General features: G+C 33.5%; 1 protein-coding gene across 2 annotated transcripts in view; it reads left to right on the forward strand.

Annotated features, from left to right (window-relative positions):
* Positions 1-21,859, forward strand: part of VPS50 (VPS50 subunit of EARP/GARPII complex) — a 131,077-nt gene that overhangs the window by 18,219 nt on the left and 90,999 nt on the right. For both annotated transcript variants that reach the window (XM_034667735.1, XM_002918239.4), the window contains exons 3-11: positions 1,235-1,357; positions 2,337-2,408; positions 4,403-4,456; positions 5,289-5,359; positions 6,038-6,155; positions 6,241-6,276; positions 7,519-7,601; positions 19,846-19,888; positions 21,276-21,374. In XM_034667735.1, the coding sequence (XP_034523626.1) occupies positions 1,235-1,357; positions 2,337-2,408; positions 4,403-4,456; positions 5,289-5,359; positions 6,038-6,155; positions 6,241-6,276; positions 7,519-7,601; positions 19,846-19,888; positions 21,276-21,374 (699 nt within the window). The remainder of the gene's footprint in view (positions 1-1,234; positions 1,358-2,336; positions 2,409-4,402; positions 4,457-5,288; positions 5,360-6,037; positions 6,156-6,240; positions 6,277-7,518; positions 7,602-19,845; positions 19,889-21,275; positions 21,375-21,859) is intronic.

The following is a 21,859-nucleotide window of genomic DNA, read 5'->3' on the forward strand; positions in this document are numbered from 1 at the left end:
AAATTTATTGGAATTTTAAATATAAACAACTATTCTCTTGAGTTTCAGATTTATTGCTCTAATATTTTCTTTTAGCTTGAATCTAAGAGGAGATAATTTTATAATAATTTTACATATTTAAATTATAAATTAAAGTCTAAAAGATCTATAAGCTAGGTTCTTTTTTATAAATGGAATCTATGCCCTGCAATAAAATAATCTGGAGTATTTCTATTTGGAAAACAATGTTCTCTAATTGACATTATAATTTCTATGTATGTAATTAATGATGATTTATTAAAGATTCTTGTTACTATTTTAATGACTATAAAATTATTTTAAATATGAGTTTCTTTTGTGTTCTTAAATGTATTTGAGATTAATATGAATTTAAAAAAAAGGACTAAATTGTTATATGTCTCTAATAATGTGTTGATTAATTAGTATGGCAGAGAGTGGGTGTCTGAATTAATGAAATTTCCCAGTTAACTGAAGGTTTATCCAATTATGCAGTGAAATTGTATAGGATAAGAATGCTGACATGAGGGGTAGGGATTTGTCTGTCAAGTTCTTTTTGTTGTATAAATCTATAGAAGCTCCATTCTGTATCATTAGAAAGAAAGTGTTTTATCAAATACAGAGCTTTAGATTCATAATTAGATCATTAATTGCATTATCGGCACACTTTGAAGGAAGCCTCATAGGATTACAGAGCTAAACTTGTGCATCTTTTCTGGAGCCAGTGTTTCTTAGCTGAGCAGTGAGATTTCCAGCTCAAGGAAGGATGTCTTTCTGCTCAGGGTTTTCATGCTGTTTGTGACTTGCAAGTCATTGAGTTATTCCCTGGTTATCTGTGCTGAGACAGATTTTAGAATGTTAAATGATGAAAAAAAAATGTATGTATGTGGTATGTATGTATGATAGATACTACATAGTCACTTTGGTTTTTCCTTTTGTTAAACTTCTAAGTTCTTTCACCTACCAGTTGGCACACACAGAATTGAATTGAAAATAAAATCTGAATCTTCAAACTGACCAGTTTTTTTTTTTCCTCCAATAGATGAGTAGTTTTTAGTATCTTAGCGTTTTAGTAGTCCTAATTTTCCATGAACTCTCCTGTTTTCTGTCAGTTTATCTCCTTGCTTGGAACGATTCCCAAGAGATTTGTGACTGTTAAGACAGATGATTGTTTATATCCATGCAGGTAGAATTATAACTGGTATAAGTACTCTAAGTGATTTTTTTTTTCTTAAAGGAGGAATTTCGAGAACTTCGAGAACAGCCTAGTGACCCTCAAGCGGAACAAGAACTAATTAATAGTATTGAACAAGTATATTTTTCTACGGACTCATTTGATATTGTTAAATATGAGCTGGAGGTAAAACAAAATTCATTAAAACCATTTAAACCCTATCTTGTTCAGTGACTGAATTGGTGGATGAGATTTGAATGCTTTTTTAGGGGTGTCCATCTGTCCTTCCTTCCTTCCTTCATACCAGGACTGGTTTATGATGACCACATAGTGATTTACTGACCTGTCCACATTGTTTAATGGTGAAATTATTTTTAAAATTAATGTAAAATTAAGTGCAGCTGTAGAATATTGGTCCAGGAAACATTTCTGTATTTTTGGTTTTGTCAAAATATGTTTAGAGAAACTTCAAGACTTTTAATCATGAATGTGTCTTTACGTAATTGTTTAGCCATGATAAAGACCTCTATGCCATGATGTTTATAATGTTGGCATTTTAAATTTTAAATTTATGGGAAATTCAAAAAAGAATAGTAAAATCTGGTTTTAGAGGAAACCAAATACAGTATGCATACATACTTTATATGCACTATGTACACAGTCAGCCCCTGCTCGTTTGGAGTTTCATCAATCCATTGACTGAAACTTGGAGTTTCTAGTATACACAGCGGTACACATTTTTGTTAGTTTTCTATCTTCTGAAAGCTGATGTGGAATCTAGAATGTACTCCAGCAACTGTCACTATCACACTGTAGCGATTAGTTACTATTCCTAGTATTTCAGAGGGGAAATATGTTTTGAGTTCTGTGGTAGAAAAGTAGGGATATACCTGATAAAGGGGGAGGTTAGGATGTGGGACTTTCTCCTGTTCTCTTGTCCTACATCGCTGGGTGAGGGATGGAAGTTGAGCCCCAGAGGGTTGGGCAACAAACATGTGGAAGCTTTCATGTCTGCAGTCTAGTGGGGAAAGTGGGGAGGCCAAGAGGGGTGGGTGGGAATGGGTGAGACTATTTTACATGCACAGAGTATAGTAAGTCAGAATTATGCAGGTAAATGAAACCAAATTAAACTATTTTTTATTCTTTATTTATGGGTATTTTTTAGAAGCTCCCTCCTGTTCTCAATTTGCAAGAATTAGAAGAGTACAGAGACAAATTGAAACAACAGCAAGCTGCAGTAAGTAAAAAACACCTTCCTTTCTGATACAACTAAATGAAACAGCAGGGAGGTGTAATGTTTGCAGATTTTATGGTTTAACTTAACATGTTAAACAAATATTATTTAATATGACTCAGACTCAATGATACATTTATTTAAAAATTTAATGCCTATTCAGTTTCCCTCACATTACCTTGTTATAGATTTGCTTCTAGAACTGAGGGGTTTTTCCTGTGGAATCCTGAATGTGGTCAAAGATTTTTGAACTTTTTTTTAGATTCCTAAGTATTTTTAGGCTCCTTGTCACTTCCCTACTATAGTTTCTTACCTCATAATAAAGGCCCCCACTTCTAGTTGAAATAGGTCCAAAGAGAAGAGAGAGCTAAGATTCAGAATGTTACAGTTGTAGTCACTGATTAATTGTCTGGCATTGGGCAAGTCACTTAGCCTTGCTAAATCTGTGAAGTGACGGGTTAGGCCTGCATTTTCTCGGATGCTGTAAAATTCTGTGATTCTGTGATTTTCCTTGCACTAGGCTGAGCTCCTTTAATAAAACTCAGATTATACTGTAGAAGATTAAATAATGTCAGTACGGGATCTTGTTAATTTTTTTAATACTAGAGGAGCAGTAGTAATTTATCTGTTTGAATTTAAGATGTGATTTTTAATAATATATCTGACAAATAAAGGAAGCTGTACTTCTCCTTCTTTTGTACTACACTCAGAAGTCTCTGGGTGCTGGGATCTCCCTGGGGGTAGCAGCAGTGGTGCGGGGAAGGGACTTGACCGGTTGAGGGTTGTGTGGTAAAAGTATATTGTGCTTTTGGAGAACTAGATTCCAGTGGATGGTGGCGTCTTTTGCCTTCTGTTGGTTTCAGCATGTTTAAATATGTACATATCTGTCTCTGTACTTGATGTGATAGTATTCTTTAGGGAATGAGCACCATGAGAGGGGTCAGATAGCACAGTGTCCTTTGGAATTTGGTACACCTGGGCTTGAATCCTGGCATTGCTGTGGGGGGGTGTGGATCAGTTACTACTATATTTAAGATTATTCATCTGGAAAATGAACCCATTTTAATAGATTGTTATGAGTACTAATTGAGATAATGTAGGGAAAGCACTTAGTATACTGCCTGACACAGTGCAAACTAACAGCTATATTGTCTATTTTAAACTATTTTAAAAATGCAGTTTGATAAAAATTAGGTCGGTTTCTGTCTATATATTTATATAAATTCCTATCTATACAAATTCAAAGGAGTTAAGAAAATATAGGAGGATTAATGCAATAGTTGAATGTGTGTGTAATGCTTTGTTCTCAGTTGCTCGGGGAAGGGGAAGGAAACTCAACTAATTGAGTTTTTGGAGCAAAAATTCACTAAATGCTTTGAATGTGTCATGCTCCATGGTACCTGTAGGGTAGTCTAGCAGGTGCCCCTGAAACTGAAATGAGAGCTTCATATTCCAAATCATTGTAATTCTTACTTACACTAACATTTTTCATGGAATTGACCAAAGAAACCTTAGGTATTTTCATAGCATTCCAAGAAAAGCCCCCAAAAAACACGTTTTCAAGTTTTCAGAAGTAGAGGACCAAATTACTCTTTGTCTTTTTAGGTGGTAGAAAGTTTCTAAAGGGTACAGGATGTTCTCTGTTTCCCAGATACTGTGTCCATAAATTCAACTGATTATTTATCTTACAAGTTCACATTTTGTAGAAGCGAATCTTACACCCTTAAGATCTTACACCTTGTGCATGCTGGCAATCAGATGATTCTCCTATTATTAACAGTCATAATGACCATTTATTGAGTTTCTATTAAGGACCAAGTATTATGCTGTCTGTTGTATCTCTTTTATTAATTTCATAGCCCAGAGCATGCCAATATCTGCTGTAGAAGTTATTCGGAAGACCTAGGAATATTCTTACAAAAATTTACAGTGTAAAATGGGACAGGAAGTATGTGGCTTTTTCTTTTACTTCCTTTGTTTGATTGCATGTTTTATAGGTCTCTAAAAAAGTAGCAGATTTAATCCTTGAAAAACAGCCTGCTTATGTAAAGGTAGGGTCATATTTGTTATTTTTAATAGTAAAATTTAAAAAATGCCTAAGTGACTTATACTTGAAACTGTTGAAGTAATTTATTCTCTTGTCTGTAGTTCTATAGCAATGTATTGACTCTATTTGGGGTGTGTGTGGGGGGGCTATACATGTATGTTTTTTTCTCTCATTTGGGGGAATTTACCAAACTGATGAAGTGAGTTTTGTAATTGATTTTAAAGTAATCTCTTTGGTTTTTCCAAACTTTAGAAGACCCAGTGAAAATTCCTTCTGTGTACTTTGTAACGTGTACATCATTAATAATGACTGCTCAATAGCAGTGTAACAATCTGTCTTTAAATATAATAAAATTAGAATCTTATAACTGAATCTGTCTTTCGTTCAGAAAATCAGAGACTCCAAAATCCATTGAAATACCTACCAGTGTTCAAATGAAGACATTTGTTGTCAGAGCATCTTAGCAAACAGAAATCATACTTGTCATATCCTTGATTATCTTCTGAAGTTCTGTTGGGTAGAGACATTTCAATGGATGTATTATTAGTATTTGTTTATGCCTGTATAAAACAGGTTGGATCTAGATTTCCTAATAAGCAATCCTGACTAAATATTTTATCTTATGTCATTGTGAAAATCATTTGAAAGTTGACATTTTAAATTATTTTGTGAAAGATATACCAACAGTTTTCAATTTTAGCTATCTTTGCTGCTACTTTATTTTCCAAGAAGGCTTTTCTTTGAAACCCACTGAAGTTTTTTTTAGAGTATCATATGAATAATAAAGAAAAATAAAATGCCTCCTCCACAATAATCTATACCTGATTTTTCCATAGGAACTTGAAAGAGTTACCTCATTACAGACGGGTCTTCAGTTAGCTGCTGTTATCTGCACAAATGGAAGGAGGTATTGCATTTGATGAATATTTTGTTTTTTAAGCTGGAAAATATTTCAAGAAAAATTGTGAAACTGTCATTGATAATTGATTTTTTTATTATGACTGTGGTTTCTAGAATACTGTTCATTAACTGAATATATATTATCTAAAAACTGCGCTAAGAAAGTATGTGTGAAATGAAATATCTGTAAATCTCATTATGGCTTTAACATATGACTGTTTTTATATTGTTTAGATTAGTGCTTCTCAAACTTTAAGGATCAGATTTTTTTTCTTTTTTAATTTCCAACTTACAACAGACTATTTTTGTAAAATGCAGTAAAAACAAAATACTAAGAAAATAGCCAAGGGCATAGAGAATATAGTCTCAATTTTTTTATTATTAATTCATCAAACTTAAAATTATTATGTCAGTTTTTGCTCTAAGTGGTTTTTTTAATACTTATTTTCCATTTCTGTACTTTTCTTGTGATGGATCAGTAACAGTTTGAGGACTGGTACCAGTCCACCCACCATGCTTTGAGTAATGCTGGTTGAGATTGAGCCGTTGAATAAATTTGTCAAGTAGTAGTCACAATTCCTGATTTTAAGAGTAATTGAGGATACCACCTCGTCAGTTGCCTAATTGTTCTGTGAATAGTGTTCTTAATATACTAGAAAAATTTAAGTATTCTTCTTTTTTGCAGACACTTGAATATTGCCAAGGAAGGTTTTACTCAAGCTAGTTTAGGCCTTCTTGCAAATCAAAGGAAACGTCAGTTGCTGATTGGACTTCTGAAATCTCTGAGAACTATAAAAACATTGGTATATACAGGTTACTATTTAAAAATGAAGACTTAATTTTATGGTTGAAACAGATTTTACCTTTGATTTTTTTTTTTTTTTTCAGCAAAGAACAGATGTGCGCTTAAGTGAAATGCTGGAGGTAAGTAAACAAAGTTTGGAAATTTGGTGATCCTGATACTATTAAATAGAGAAATTATAGTGGAAAACATTCAGATGTGCATTTATTTCAAATTGCTACCTGGTATAAAGAACATTTTTAGACATGTAAAGGTACTTGCTCTAGAGCATTTTTCTATTGACATATTTCATTTAGAAAAATTTATTTGGGGAAATGTTTACTTTGTAGCAATGTGGGAATGTTAACTTCAGTATGTTGATTGTATTTGCACCCAAATAGCAATAAAATTATCTTTTGTATAAAACATGTAGGAATGATTTAAGGAATATGTCATATTTGAGTTATGTTTACTATTTTATATATTAATTGGTTTTCTGAGTGAGCTGTTTTCTCTTTGATGCTTTGTTAGCATTCTCTTTGTTAGGCATTTGTTACTGCCTACTTGTTTTATAAAGCATAATGTAATGTGTGCGTTTCCCATAATACTTGAGGTCCTTCAGGTAGGTACTTGGTCATTATTTTAGCATCCCCTGGTTTGAAGTACACCTGTCCAATATAGAGATGAGCATAGGAAAATTTTTTTATGGTTTTCAGTAATCACCATGTGACTTCTAAACTTAGATTTGAGAAATGCATATGAAATTTCATTTGGCGTTAAATTACTGTTTAGATGATAAAAACATTCCAAGGCTATTAATGAATGTTTCACTTTCTCCCATCCAAGTACTAACCAGACCCAACCCTGCTTAGCTTCCAAGATCAGTTGAGATAGGGCGCATTCAGGGTGGTATGGCCATAGACTGAATATTTCACTTTCTAACAACTTTATTTGTTTTAAAATATTTATTGATTTCTTGGTGGTAGAACCCTTGAGTGTTGATTACAAGTGGAATTCATACTGGTTTGGAACATTTTATATAAACATTAGAAAGAAGATATATTAACAGTTAAAGAACACCTTCCCTGTGAAGCAGCTTAGTATTTTGTGTAGGCTTTATCCACATGTGATGGTCTTAGAGGGCCGTTACTGTGTATACAAGGGAAGACAATATTTTTTCTATGTATATGTTTTAGGCTTGGAGCTAGTGGTCTCTTTATATTTTATTAATTAATTATCTATCATTGATATTCTAATCCTTACTTAAGAGGAATTAAAATTTTCTGGTTCTGTAACTTTTGGATGGAGAATGAACAGAGATTTGTTTTTTTCAGGGACTTTAGGAAAAATGTTTCCTGTTTAATGACTTTTGTTGTTATCTTAAGGAGGAAGACTATCCAGGAGCTATTCAGTTGTGTCTGGAATGTCAGAAAGCTGCCAGCACCTTTAAACATTACAGTTGCATAAGGTAAGGTAATATAAAAATTTTAAAGCTGACTCTGTTGTCAGTTTTTAACATATGAGCTGTGTAACATACAATGTTAACGAACATTGAAAATTAATATTAAGTGATATGTTCTAGTTTAACATTCTTGTTCATAAATGGGCAGTACAATGAAATTAGAAATAATAATTCTTAAGGTGTGAGAGATCAGATACTTTTTAATCCTACCCCTTCTTTTCACCTCGTTGAAACTTTTTTTTTCATATTCTTTCCAATTTATAGAGTAGTAGAGAAGAATAAATTTATCTGTTTATGTTTCTCTTGCATCCCTTGGGAATTTTTCTTCCTTAACTTTGCCCAGCTTATAAATATTGAGAATGTTACTGCAGTTTGTTTTTCAGATCCAGACAGTTCAAGTGTTTGGCTCTTCCTGATAAGAATTATTTTGGAAAATTTAAGTGTGATTTAATTTTATGTAATAATCATCTTTGTCATATTTAAGTGATTATGTATTTGATGTGTTATATCTTTCATTTAGTTATTTATAAAATGTACAGTGTAAAAATGGCCATTACAGCCTTTGCTATTAGTTCTACTTTATTAATGGGTTTTTGGTCTGCTTAAAATGAAGGTTTTGCATTACTGGTGGCAGTCCCTTGGGGAGGCTCAATCCCCACGTGTAATTTCCATCATTCCTCTAAAACCATCTCAGGTAAACATACAATCTAAGTAAAATCGTGTGCTTGCCAAGCAAATCCAGTTTCAAATTAAATTCATACCTATCCTAGAACATAGCCGCTCAGTCTGTCCTGTATGGAAATTCTGGCAGTCAGTAAGCATGATGCACCCATGGTGTAGATGTTGATTGTTAGTATCTGAAAAATAAAAGGATTAGGGAAGACCAAAACATTAATACAGTTTTAATTAAATTTTTTTCTTTTAATATGCTCCCACATCACGGGTCTCTGCAGGATGTACGATAAGAGCTAGCTATTTTCCCACTAGAGATGCTATTTAATATTTATGGTATTTTTTTCTTTAGGATCGTGCATACTGAATCAACATACTTTTTATTTGATTAGGAAATGTGTAGTTGGGTAGTTCCAGGGATATTTTGTTTTGATCCATTGTGACACTGATTAACTGTCAGTATTAAAGACTTGATTAAGTTATTTAGATTTTTTTAATTGAGTAAATAGAGAATTAGCTCTAATATGTTGAATGTATTTGAAAATCTCTAACAGGGGCCTTCTGGGTCCTGAAGAGACCTAGCACACATTTAGTTTTTTTAGTGGTGCTAAATCAGTTATCATGAGAACAGCTGATATATTATTGGGTGAACATAATTCAGGCAGTTGTACGTTACTGAGTATGTATTATATGCCAGGTGCTTTGCTTTAGAATTGGCTGAATAGTGTTGGACTATGCATAATGTAATCATTATAATCCTGGTTTTCTAGATTATCTAGGTAATCAAGAAGGGCTTGGATTGAAGAAGGCAGAGTGAGTTGGTGGGATGGGGTCTTAGGGAGATGGGTGTTGAGCGTACAAGGGAAGCATTGGGATCTAACTCTTTTTCGGGGTCAACATTAAGGAGGACTTGAAGGAGGGGCATAGGAGTTAGCTGTGACAAGGTATGAGGGCTGTGGATAGGAGATTATGGATATCATGATGGATGAAGTCTCTTTTGCAGAGATAACAGGCAAAATGAGGACTGAAGGTATCTATCCATTGGATTTATAGCAAAGAAATCATAGCTGACTTTGTTGGGACAGATTTGCTTGAAGCATAAGTATAGGATGAGGAAATTTTATAAAGAGGGGAGATGTGAAATTGAGGGGGAAATCTGCATATTTGAAAACCTATGGGAAAGTGAGAGTTTGAAAATAACATAGAGGACATAATATTATGCTAAAGCTTTGTAGGGATTATAGTAGAGTTGACTTTGAAAAGGTCACCTTCTATTATAATAGGAAAGAATGGATGTGGAAATTTGGTGGCAGGAATTTGAGGTAGCAGGTGACAGATATTGGCACTTAGTTTTCTCTCAATAATTAAGAATTTTGGCTGTGCTAAAGTATCTACTTGATGAGAGTTAACTATACAAAATGTTTTTTAAAGGAATTTTTATTTGGGCTTCTTAAAGTTAGCGTGAATTAGCTTCTAAGTACTTTCTCATTAAGGTATTTAAGTGATATGTGGTGGAGAAGCTGTGACTACAGTTATCTGACCTGGCGAAAAGATTGAAATTGAAAAAACCTATAATGGTGACTTACAATAATAATTGCTTTATTTTAGGGAGTACATTATATAAGAGGCATTCTGTGTTTACACATATGAATTGTGCATGTAATAAAAAGAAAAGTTTGTCTTATCCTCAGAAAATAGGTAAAAATACATGCACAAATATATTAAAATGTCCCAAGGAATTAATTTTACCTTAGGCTTGGCAGAACCTCTGTTAGAGTTGTGTTTTTAACTTGGTGATGTAGTGACAATGTCAGCGTGGCTCAGAGAGCTTTGCTATTAGTTGGAATTGTTTGATGGCGATGCCAAGTCTTCCACCGGAATTCTTCCTCACGTACCAGCATTTTTTGCTCTGCTGACCCCCATTCATCCTGCTTAACCCAAACCCCCTTTCTCTTGTTTTATACTTTTGTTCCTACTTGGGAGAGCATGCGAAATTTGCTTACTTCCTGTAGATAATGGGATATGAGATACAGTGGTAGAGTTAGTTGACGTGTAGGTCAGGTTGAGTCCACAAAAATGAAAGGAATTTTATTCTATCTTCCTTTTTTGTTTTTATTAATTGGATGTACCTTTTTTATTTTGTGCATTTATTTTCCTTTCTTTTGCTCATTTTCCTCTGGTCTTCTAAACATAGTACTCTACCTGTTCTTGAGCTCTCTGGTTGGGACTGTTCAGACATGATTCGTCAACACTTTAAAAATTCATTTAATTTATCTGGAGCTGTGGAATTTAACCAAAGGCAGTTTTAATCTTTGCTTGGACCTGAGTGAATCAGAGTGAAAAATCATTTGACATTCTGGTAATCTTAGGAATAGTAATTAATTTCCAACTGTTTATACTCTCATTTTCTTTAACATTTAAATGTATTTTCATTTCTGTTGATGACCAGAGAATCTTGAAGTACATTCCCTTTAGAAATGTCCATAAGAGAACAGCATGTGATGCAGAGCATTTCTGGATTCTGATGTAATTTTTTTTTTAATATACTTTAGGCCAGTTCATATGCACAATGTACGTGCTTGTCCATGTCTTAATTTTTCCTAGGTAGAGTGTATATTCCTCTTTTCTTTGCCTGTCACAATTGCTCTTTTGTTGGAAATAAGGGTTTCGGTAGATGGCAGAGACCCTGTGGTCTTAGCAGTAGATTACATGGGGCAACTGAGGGCTGAGTCTTAAGATTCTGAAAGCAGGAAAACAGAATTCATGTATTTGCTTCTGCGCAAAGAGCCCTCGACTGTATTGTCTCAGGTTATATGACTGTGTAGTTTAATACATAAAGTACCAAGTAATAGGATATCCCCAGTTGATTGAAAACTGAAAGAAAACTTGTACCCCTTCAATACCTTGTATTTTCCTTGAGATATGGTGTGTTTTGACATCTTTAATAAAAGAGTAGCACCAGTTTTGCTCACTTTTATAACTGACAGGGAACATTTTTACATTATTTGACATTTCTTGAGTTGATCGACAGAGTCATATATTTGGGATTTACTGGGAATAGGAATCAGAGTGTGTTTACGTTAAAGTATGTCTGCGAATGAAGCATTTAATTTCTTTTTCACTTGAAATTTATCTAAATTAGTTTCAAGAAAAGTTACTTTTAAAAGTCAAAACTGCTTTATTGTTTCTTTATTTCATTTGAAAGAAACTACTTGAGGGAATCTGAGAGCATTCTGGATTATGCACTCAAAAGTTTGTATACCACTGAAACTAGAATATCTTTTTTGAGTACTATACTTTAGCATAGACACATGTATTTAATTTCTCATAATCTTCAAAATACCTTTCTTTCCCCCTCAGAATATGAACTTGGCAGTGGAATAAAGTTGTAGATTGTAGAACTTCTTTAAATCATAGAATAATGAACACAGGTTTTTGGTACAAATACAGCAATACTAGGGACTGTGCTTCCCCTGTTGCCCTTGATTCCCTTCTAGCAAGATGTCATGCTCTGTCTTTGTCTAGGTTCAAGCAAGGGGAACCTAGGTAGGAACACTGCCTGGGGTAGTGTTCTTGGCGGTGAGTGTTTTGGCTGGATTACCAGGCCAGCTACCTAGACCCATGAGTAGATCGGGAGTCCTTGTTGCTCCGTCTGTGTGGGCGGAGTTATTGACAGCATGGTATTCCCATACTGTCTGCAGTCCTTATCTTTTACTTTAATTTGTTTTCCTCAGTCTCCCTCCCGCATGCTGCACCATTTTGAAATAATGTGAAATAAAATCTGATGGCAAAACATAATATTTAAACAAAGGTGTCTTAAACAAAAGGTAAAAGTTTGTTTCTGCCTTACCCACCATTCTCTTTCCTACTCCCTGGAATAAACCATTTTTATAGCTTATTAATTTTTTTTTCCAGTAGATTTCATTGTAATTTAAAATACTGTGTTAAAATATCTTTTTCCTGATTCATCACTGTCGATAGTTGTTGATTCTCTGACTGTTTACTCCTCCTATGAAAATATCAATAAAAGATAGGAATTTGGTATACTTTCTTTTACTTTTCTTCTCTGTCTTCCAGGATATGTTAGTGAAACTGTTATTTTTACTTGGTCAAGTTCGTAACATTTATATTCTTTTTGCAGCTGTAATTAAGTCTGTGTTTTCTCAGTAGGTTACTTCTCGAAAAATTAACCTAATAGAAATTGTATTTACTGTGTAGTGATTATATAAATATTATCTGTAGGACTAAGTAGAGTGATTGGACTTAAAAAAATGAAAAGTAATCCTTTGTCTCTACATGAAAACCAAAATCCATTGGTGTTTTTTTTTATTTGTTGAACATTTTTCACCTTTTTTAGGTCCTACTCAACTGCTACCATTTCTATAATGTTTCTTTTTTTATATGTTCCTCTGTTTCGTTTTGTTATAGTTTTGTTACAGTTATCCCTTTGAGAATTTTTTTTAATATGGAATATGTGGGAAATCAATTTTCAGATTTTGAAATGATGTTGATTTAGTCCATACCCGTGATTGAAAGAAAATTATTTTTTTTTAAGAAATGGAATGCATTGTTCAGTTGTCTTCTGGCCTTCTGTTTGTAGGACAGGGTCAGATGCTATTCACATTCTCATAAATAATGCCTTTTTTTTTTGAGAAACTTTAAAGATTTTTCTCTTTTTAATTGTTGTTCTAAAATTTCCTACAGTAGTTGTGTAGGAAAGTCATCTGTATCAGATTCTTTACTCCTAGATGATAAGACAAGAATGAAGTATTATTTAATCCTTGTCTGCATGAAATGCTGTGTTACTTGTTATACGAAGAGATTTTGAAATGTATTTGTTCTCTAGGAGCTTATAATAGGCAGTTAACAGGCAGGACTGTGGGATAATATGCCAGTTAAGAACACAGAGTACATAAACAAAAGACCATCAGAAATGTTCATGCTGTGAATGGCTTGCTTCTTATACCCCTATAGGAATGGAAATATTGACATGCATAAGAATGTGAATAGAAGCTAGGCACTGTTAGCTTTGACAGCATCGACTGTACAGTGATTCTAAATTAGATTTTAATAAGGATTTTTTCACTAAAGCTTTATTTTTTAGCTTTTATAAATTGAATCATGATGGTGGTCATAGCGACAATGGTTGTGATAATATTTAACATTTTTTGGACTTTGTGTCAAACACTGTGCTAATCATTTCCCTTGCCTTTTCTTATTTGGTATTGACAGAACATTACACAGAGGCATTATTATCATCTCTATTTTATAGATGAGGAAATTGATGCTTTGTAAAATAAGTGGCAGAGTCAGGATTTAAACTTCGGTCTCCTGGAATGCAGAGCTTGTTGCTCTTAACCACTACTACACTATACTGTCTGATAATGTAATAACTATTATATACAGCGGAAGCTCATGGCGAGGAGGCCGATTTGTATTCATCTGCTCCAGTAGCTGAGTTAATTGTATTTTTTTCCCTAAACCTGTTTCTACCAGTTGTGTTTGTTACTGTATTTATGTTGTTTAAGTAAATAATGAAACAGGTTTATGAAAGTAGGTGAGACAACTCATAAAAATTGGGGGACATAAGGGAACTAAATGTGATTTGGCATTTGAATTATTTTGCATTTGTCTTTAAGTTCCTACCTTATCAGAGAGAAACTGAAACTTGAAATTATAGACAATTTATGTATGATTTGACTCGTATAAAACCAAGAAGTTAAAGCTCCACTCAAATGAGAAGATTTTGGGTCTAAATCAGAAATGAGTAAATGAAGTACGGTTATACAATTGTACTTAAAACACTCAATATACATGTAAACAGACATGCACACACACACGTAAATATTTTCATTTTAACTTTGATCAGTTGACCAACTGAAAGGTCTGCTGAACTTAAGCACAGGGTGGGCAAACTTTGTCATTAAAGAGCCAGGTAATAAATATTTTAAGCTTGTGGGCCATAAGGTCTCACTTGCAACTGTTCAGTTCTGCCCTTGTGGCCTGAAAGCAGCCGTAGATAATATGTAAATAAGTTCACATGGCTTTGTTCCAATAAAACTTTATTTAGAAACATAGGCTGTTGGCTAAATTTGGCTCCCGGGCTTGATATTTGCTCTAGATTTAGAATTCATAATGTTTGGAGATGTTTTGAACATCTGTAGTATTCTTAGTAGTGGACTCTGATTTCTGAACAGAGTGAAGACAGAGTGGTTCTATTCTGAATAGAGTAGATTCACAGTGATCTTAGGAGTTCTTTCACAGTCTGTACATGGTTTGAAGGACCATGTGGACACTTCATGTTATCTCACCATTGTTGGTTTAGCTTCAAAGTATTTGAAAGTCAGGTTTGCTCTGAAGAATGTTAATAAACTCTGTGCCAGCTGTGACTAGATTGAAACCACTGGAATAGAACTCTGATCTAAATACCTGGAATATCCAGGGTCAATGGACATACAGTATAAACTTGGAAGTATAAATTTTACTTAAGCTAATTTTATAAGTTTTAGCACTCTTCTGAATCATATACAAAGATGCAGTAATTGGGTAACTGATACTTAGCCTGTAATAGGATCTTGAAACTTTAGAGTGGGAGGCAGCCTTTTGGATCTAGCACACTTTTGTGTGGGAAACTGATGCCAGGGAATATTAAGAGACTCAAATCACATGACTCATTAACAACAGACCAGGGAAAGAGCATTAAGATGCTAATTATACTCTGTACCATGTTGTTTTTCTGTATGGTCAAATTGTTACAAAATTCTGATTTATATGCAGCCTTTCCAGGACTCATTTTATGAGCGTCTATGTCCTAGATCAGCTATTTCAAAGAACGATATTAGTTATTTATGGATATATTTAATATTTTCTGTAGTGATGTTAAAAATGCCCTCCAGAATTGTTTGCTTGATTTTATTCAGCTTGCAGATAGCCTTTAATAGCTTTTAGCCTTCCTTCTTAGAACTGGTAATTTTTTTTTTTTTACCGTAATGTAGCTTTTATTTATCCAAATGTTTATGAGTAGATCCTTTTAGCATACTTGGATTAATTGACTGAAATGACTTGAATTCGTGTTTCTAAATGATGGCTAAAGATTTCTTTGAAGGCTGTACAGTTAACATATACACTCCTTAATCACATAATTGTTATATATGTATTTTCAATTAGTACTAAATTATTGTCAAAATGCAGTTGTAGATTTTGAAAGCACTTTTTTTTAGGAGGGAGAGAGAGGTGGGGGAGGGGCAGTGGGAGAGGGGGAGAGAGAATCTTAAGCAGGCTCCACACCCAGCATGGAGTCCGACACACTGCTTGGTCTTAAAACCTAGCCAGGATCAAGAGTCGGATGCTTAACCAACTGAGCCACCCAGGTGCCCCTTGAAAGCATTCGAAAGCCAAAATGTTTGATTTATAGATATTATATTTAAGATATTGTACATACTATTTACATTACTATGTTTACATTAACTCTTAACACATAGATGTAGAGTCATTTTAGCCATAAATAATAGAAGCAGTAAAACCATCCAGATTTGTGATAATTTTATAAACACTAAAGCCCGTTTTTTCCAGTTGAGGAGATGAAGAAATCACTACTCTCAACTGCGAATGAGCTTAAATGTATTACTTTTTCCATCAAACTCAAGATACTACCTGTAAGAATATGCTTACCAGTTCTAACCTAGTTATTATTCCAGATATTCTTGCCTTTCTGTATCTGTATCTTCAGCCTGAGGTGAACTTCTCAGCCCTATATGATAGAGGAGTGGAACTGCTTTAGTTCTGCTTATCTCTCTTTTCCTCTTGCTCAGGCACCTGTAGACCCAGAGTTCAATGCAGTTCTTTTTCTTCTAAAACATGCTCCTTTCTCTTTTTCTATCTCTGAGTTTTATTTATTGAGTTAGAAAATAGGGGCTAAAGGAATGTGATGGGGAGATTTCACCCTTTTTGTTCGAATCACAAATTTGAGCAGTGAGGCAGCGAGTTTAGTTAGTCCTGGGGAGTCCTGGAGAATAAGTCTCTGCTTAGGGGTACAGTCACAGATACCCGCTTCTATCATGTGGGATGCTGGAAACAGAGCATTGTGAAACTGAGCAGAACAGTCTACAGGGGAAGACTTCCCAGAAAAGATGACATTAGGATGGGCCTGGAAAGACGGATGGACATTTGTGAGTGAGAAAAGAAGAAAGTATGTTCTAGTACTCATGAACATTATATAGAAGAACAGAAGGTGTGAAGGTCTGGGGTTCTTAGGGGAGTTGCCCGTAGTCCACATGACTAAAACGTAGGCACTGAAAAGTGAAGGGGAAGTTCATTTTTCATGTCATTGTTAAGAATTTTACATGCCATACTAATTTGGGGCTTATCTTTGGTTTATTGGGGGAGCCACCAAAGATTTTAAAGCAGTGGATTAATATGAATTTATTTCTGCTTTAATTAGGAGCTGCAAACTCAGATGTTTATAGAGATCAGGCAGGTAACTTACACGAAGCTGCCAGATATGAGATAGCAGGAAATGGTCAGACCTACAGGACTGATCTGGATTTCCCTGGAGCCTTTCACATACAAGCTAGAGAAAAAACTGTGTCTGCTGGGTCAAACAGAATCCTGAGACCCCTGCTCAAAACTAACCCTGAGAGCTTTTTGGAGGATGTTGTACAATGTTTGGTATATGGTAGGTTGATGGTGTTAAATAAGTGGATGGTGGATTGAAGGATGGGTGTGGGTGTTGTGTGCAGAGATCCATTAGGAGACCATTAAGATAATTCAAGCAAAAGGTGGTAATGCTTGAGTTAGGACACACAATTGAGAAAGGAGAAGCATAGGTGGGTATGAGAAATAACTGAAATGGTAGAATTGTCAGCATTCACTTCAGTTAACACAAGAAGAGAGGGAAGAATCAGAGATGACCTAGAGATTTCCAGCTTAGATTGAATGGGTGGTGGTGATATGAATCAAAAGAGAGAGAATGTGGGAGAAAAAACAATTGCAGGAGAAGATACTGATTTGAGGGTAAGGGGGTGGACCTGAGGAACTTATTAATTCTTTCTAAGTGCTAGGGTACTTATCATGACCATCATTTTTGGTGTATTATTTTGGGGCCTTTAAGTCTCATTTTCATTCATTCATTCATTCATTCATTCATTGTTCTTTGAACAGAAATTTTCCCAGAATTTCTTTTTTTTTTTTAAGGACAGTCCTTCCTACAAGTATTCCCTTAACCCATGTCTGTGGCTGTGGCTGTTTTTCAGGCGTAAGTCCTGTTTAGAGTCCTTAATTTTTCCAATAAGATATCAACTCTGTATTGTTGATTGTCAAAGTACATAGTTTTGCTCACTCTCAGTTTTTACTAGAGTAATCTCCAGTTCTCAACTTTAATGAAAAGTGTGCTTATGACAAGTATTTGTAGCAAATTGTCTAATTCCTCCATATGTTTGGACATTTATCCCTGAGACCATCAAAAAATGGGTACTTGTATTATTGGCTTTACTTTTCTGATACATTGCTTTATATCCATGTATCTATATCTGTATCTATATATATCTCATCACTCTGGTGTTATTTCCTCAGCTTGCATAAAGTTTCTATAAGCAAATGCAAGGAATCCGTAACTCCATTATTATATATTTTATAAGGCTATTGTCAAGGCTGTTGTACCTTAGGAGATAAAAGGTCATTGTTCCCTTTTTCAGGACTCTGGTAAAATTTTCTCCCATCGGTTTTTTTGTTTTGTTTTTCCTTTGAATGCTGGTATGTTTTTCATATTATGGACACTAAATTGTGTTCTTGGACCCTCCCCATTTGTTTTAGCTGCTAGGACCTTGAGAGTCAAGTTCATGACAGATAACAGTTGTAAAAAATATCTTGTATAATTATACCTTTCACTTGTTCTATTTTATTTTAGTTTGCCTTAATTTTTTTTGTTAAAATATTTTCTCTATGCTTGTATTTATTTTGTTAGATATCACAGATCTTTTTTAGTAATGGAATACTATAATTCAAATAATGTCACTTCTGGTTTTTAATTTTTTTTAACTGACCCAGGGAAAATTGAAGAAAATCAGATTCAACTACATATCCTAAGTGTATAGTAAATAAATTTTTACAAAGTGAACATAGTTGTGTAGTTACATCCCAGAAATGCAAATAGAACATTTCTGTTACCCCAGAAGCTTCCTTCATACCCAATCTCAGTCCTTATTCTCCCAAGGTAACCTAACCACTGTTCTAACTTCTGTCACTAAGGTTGGTTTTGCCAGGTTTGAACTTTATATAAATGTTATCATGTAGTGATTCCTATATAGTGGACTTCTTTTGTCAATTTGTTTTTGAAATTCAGGTGATATATTTTCATTGCTGTAGTATTTCATCATATAAATATATCACACTTTATCCATTTAATTATTCATAGACAATTGTGTTACCTTAAATTTTTCCTGTTACAAGTAATGCTGCAAAGGTTGTTTATGCATTTCTGTAAGATATGTATCTAGGACTCCTGGAGTATAGAGTAAATGTATGTTGAGTTTCAGTAGATGTTACAGTTTTTCAAAGAGGTTTATCAATTTCCTCCAACATTGAATTCAGTGTTCCATTTGTTCTGCATCCTTGCCAACATTTGTTGTCATTTCTTTTTAACTTTTAAAAAATATTTTTAACCATTCTGGTTGTTATGTTCTTATTGTAGTTTCAATTTGCATTTCCTGAATCCCTACTTGGAGTGCCTATTTTATGTTAGTTGGCCAATTAGGCATCTCCTTTGTCAAGTATCTGTTCAAGCCTTTTGCCCTTTAGTTTTATTCTTTTTCTGTTGATCCGTTTATGTATTCTTCTGTTTGTACTACACTGTCTTATTGCCGTGACTTTATTACCTTTACCTTAATTTTAGTATATGTCCTCCAACGTTGTTCTTCAAGATATTCCTGCCTATTATTAATCATTTGAATTTCCACATAAGTTTTAGAAGCAGCTCAACAGTTTCCATACATACACAGAAAGAAAAACCTGCTGAAGTTTTATTAAAATTTCAGTTATTCTAGAAGATCATTTTGGTGAGAACTGATATCCTAATAATATTGAAAGTTATAGTTTGTTTCCACAGTATTTCAGTCTTCTTTATTTTAGCTCAGTTTTGTATTGTCTATTTTTTATTAGATTTACTCCTAGGTGTTTGGTTTTTTGAAAGGGTATTTTAAAAATTTTCATTGTCTGATTCTTTGTTCTTGGTATATAGGAAATTGATTTTACTTTTGAAATTTTACTTTTTATCTGTATTATCCTTTGTAATCTTTAAAACTTGCTATCAATTTGGAATTCTTGAATTCTTAGTTTTTGTCTATCGATTCTTTAGGAGTTTCTACCTATACAATTCTTTTGCTGCCAGTTATGACTCTTTTATTCTTTTTTAATTCTTTTCTTTTTATTTTTCTTGCTTTATTGTACTGTCTGTAGAATCAGCATATCTTACCACTTATACTATTTATCTGTGAATTTATGAATTATTTATTCAGCTAGAGTGTATTTATTGAGCACTTTGTCTCTTTTAGAGAGTCACATGTAACTCTGTTTTATTTGATAGTGAATTGAATTCAAAGCTTCAAGATACTTTAGAACAAATTGAGGTAAGGATTACATCGTAAGTTAAGTGGTTTTCTCTTCTCAGAGGTTTTTGAATAGTACATGTGCATCTTATGTTTTGATTTTTGTGTTATTACCAGTGTTCTAGATCACAGCACTTTATTGTTTTTTTTTTTTTATTTGGGATATCTGTGCATGGTCGAGTTAATGTTCATCTACTTGTAAACTCAATAATACTTTTGGAGTTATGGGATCTGAAAATGGTATTTTGTATCTGAAAACAACCATATCTAGAAAAATCCCAAAACTGTTAGTCATAGATAATGTTTTCATGTAAATTATAGCCAAAATATTTACCATGTATTAATTATTTTTTGATTATTAACTTTTTTAGTTCAGTGAGTTGATTTAAATAAGAATAATTATTGGCTGATGAGCCCTCCTAAATTCCTAAACCTTCTAATATTTCATACAGTTCATCAAAAATGTAGAAATGGAAAGGAAAAGATATGTCATTATGAGCATGCAGTATTACTTTTCCTCCTACATTTATTCAGAGTTCATCTCTTTCCTTGGCAATCTTTGCAAAGCAGGATATTCATTTTAATAAATGTAATAAGAATTGTTATTTTCTGGTATTTTATTTTATCATTTTTCTGATGAGAGTACTTACAAAAATTGAGGCTGGACTTTCAAACACTCTTTTGTGAAAGTAGGTTTTCATCATAAATGCAATTATTTACCAATTGGAAGGGTGGCAGTTTATTTGATAAACATGAAGATGATACTTTGAAAATCCTTTAAGTAAATAATCACTTGAATATTGAGGACTTACTTTTGAAAGCTCAGTATTTCTTCACTCTCAATATGCAATATTATTCTGTACTTATGTAGAGAATCATTTTATTTTGAAATGAAATCATTGAAATAGAAATCCTTAAACAAAGGGGGTGCATTTAGATATAAAGTACATATCTTGAGGTATGTCTTTTTAAGGTCAATGTAGTTTTGTTGAGAATTACTTTTCAGTGATTGTAGGACTGTTATTATTTTTTAATAGTCCTACAAATTCAGTTCATGTAATTGTAAGATTTTAGCAGGTGCTTGAGGAAATGTAACCTAAAAATAAAAAATAAAATTCTTTTAGTAACTCTTATACTTATTTTGTGTCCCTTGAAACACTAGGCATGGGTCTTTAGATTACTCCTATTTTAATGACATCTTAGTAAACTTGATTATAGTTGGTAATACATGAGAATTACAATCTATTTATATTTTTATTTAAATTTGTTTTTGAGTACTAAATCTAGTGTGATAGTAAATGTCTTTAGATATTAATTAAAAATGAAAAATTAGTCTTAGTACTTTCTTATCATTGCCTTGAAAACTTAATTCCTTAATTGCTTCTTGCCGCTTGTTTTATTTCCATAGGAACAGTTGGATGTAGCTCTTTCCAAAATCTGCAAGAATTTTGATATTAACCATTACACCAAGGTTCAGCAAGCTTATCGACTTCTTGGAAAAACACAGGTTGGTTTTGAAAGAATGTTTGCTTTTTCTTAAACAGGAATCTGTTAATCCTTATGAATGCTCAAGCCTGAATATTACTAATGTCCTGTCCTTAAAATGTTTCATTTAACAAAGTAAATTTTTATGCCATATTAACATAGGTTCATATAGTCTGAGTGTATGGAGTGTGATTAAAACATGACAGAAGTTTGTTTTGAGCCATCAAGTGTTTGTCAGGTTTAATATTTTCACAATTTTATGTAGTTTTTCTTAAAAAAAAGTGTTATAAAAGATAATTCCGTTGGAGGGGATGTGTAGTCTTTTACCTCAGTTCTTGGTCCTGAATGAAAACTTCTTAATTTGGAGCTTCGTGATTCTGAGATGGGCCAGCATGTTTCCCTGGAAGTGGTATGTAAACTTTTGTGTAGTGTATATGTTTATCTGTAAAGCAGCTCCATTTCATTTGTCAGATTTTTCAAAGGATTCTCTTGCTCTCTGAATGACCT

This window comes from Ailuropoda melanoleuca, chromosome 1 (genome assembly GCF_002007445.2).
Source record: "Ailuropoda melanoleuca isolate Jingjing chromosome 1, ASM200744v2, whole genome shotgun sequence".
Lineage (NCBI taxonomy): Eukaryota > Metazoa > Chordata > Mammalia > Carnivora > Ursidae > Ailuropoda > Ailuropoda melanoleuca.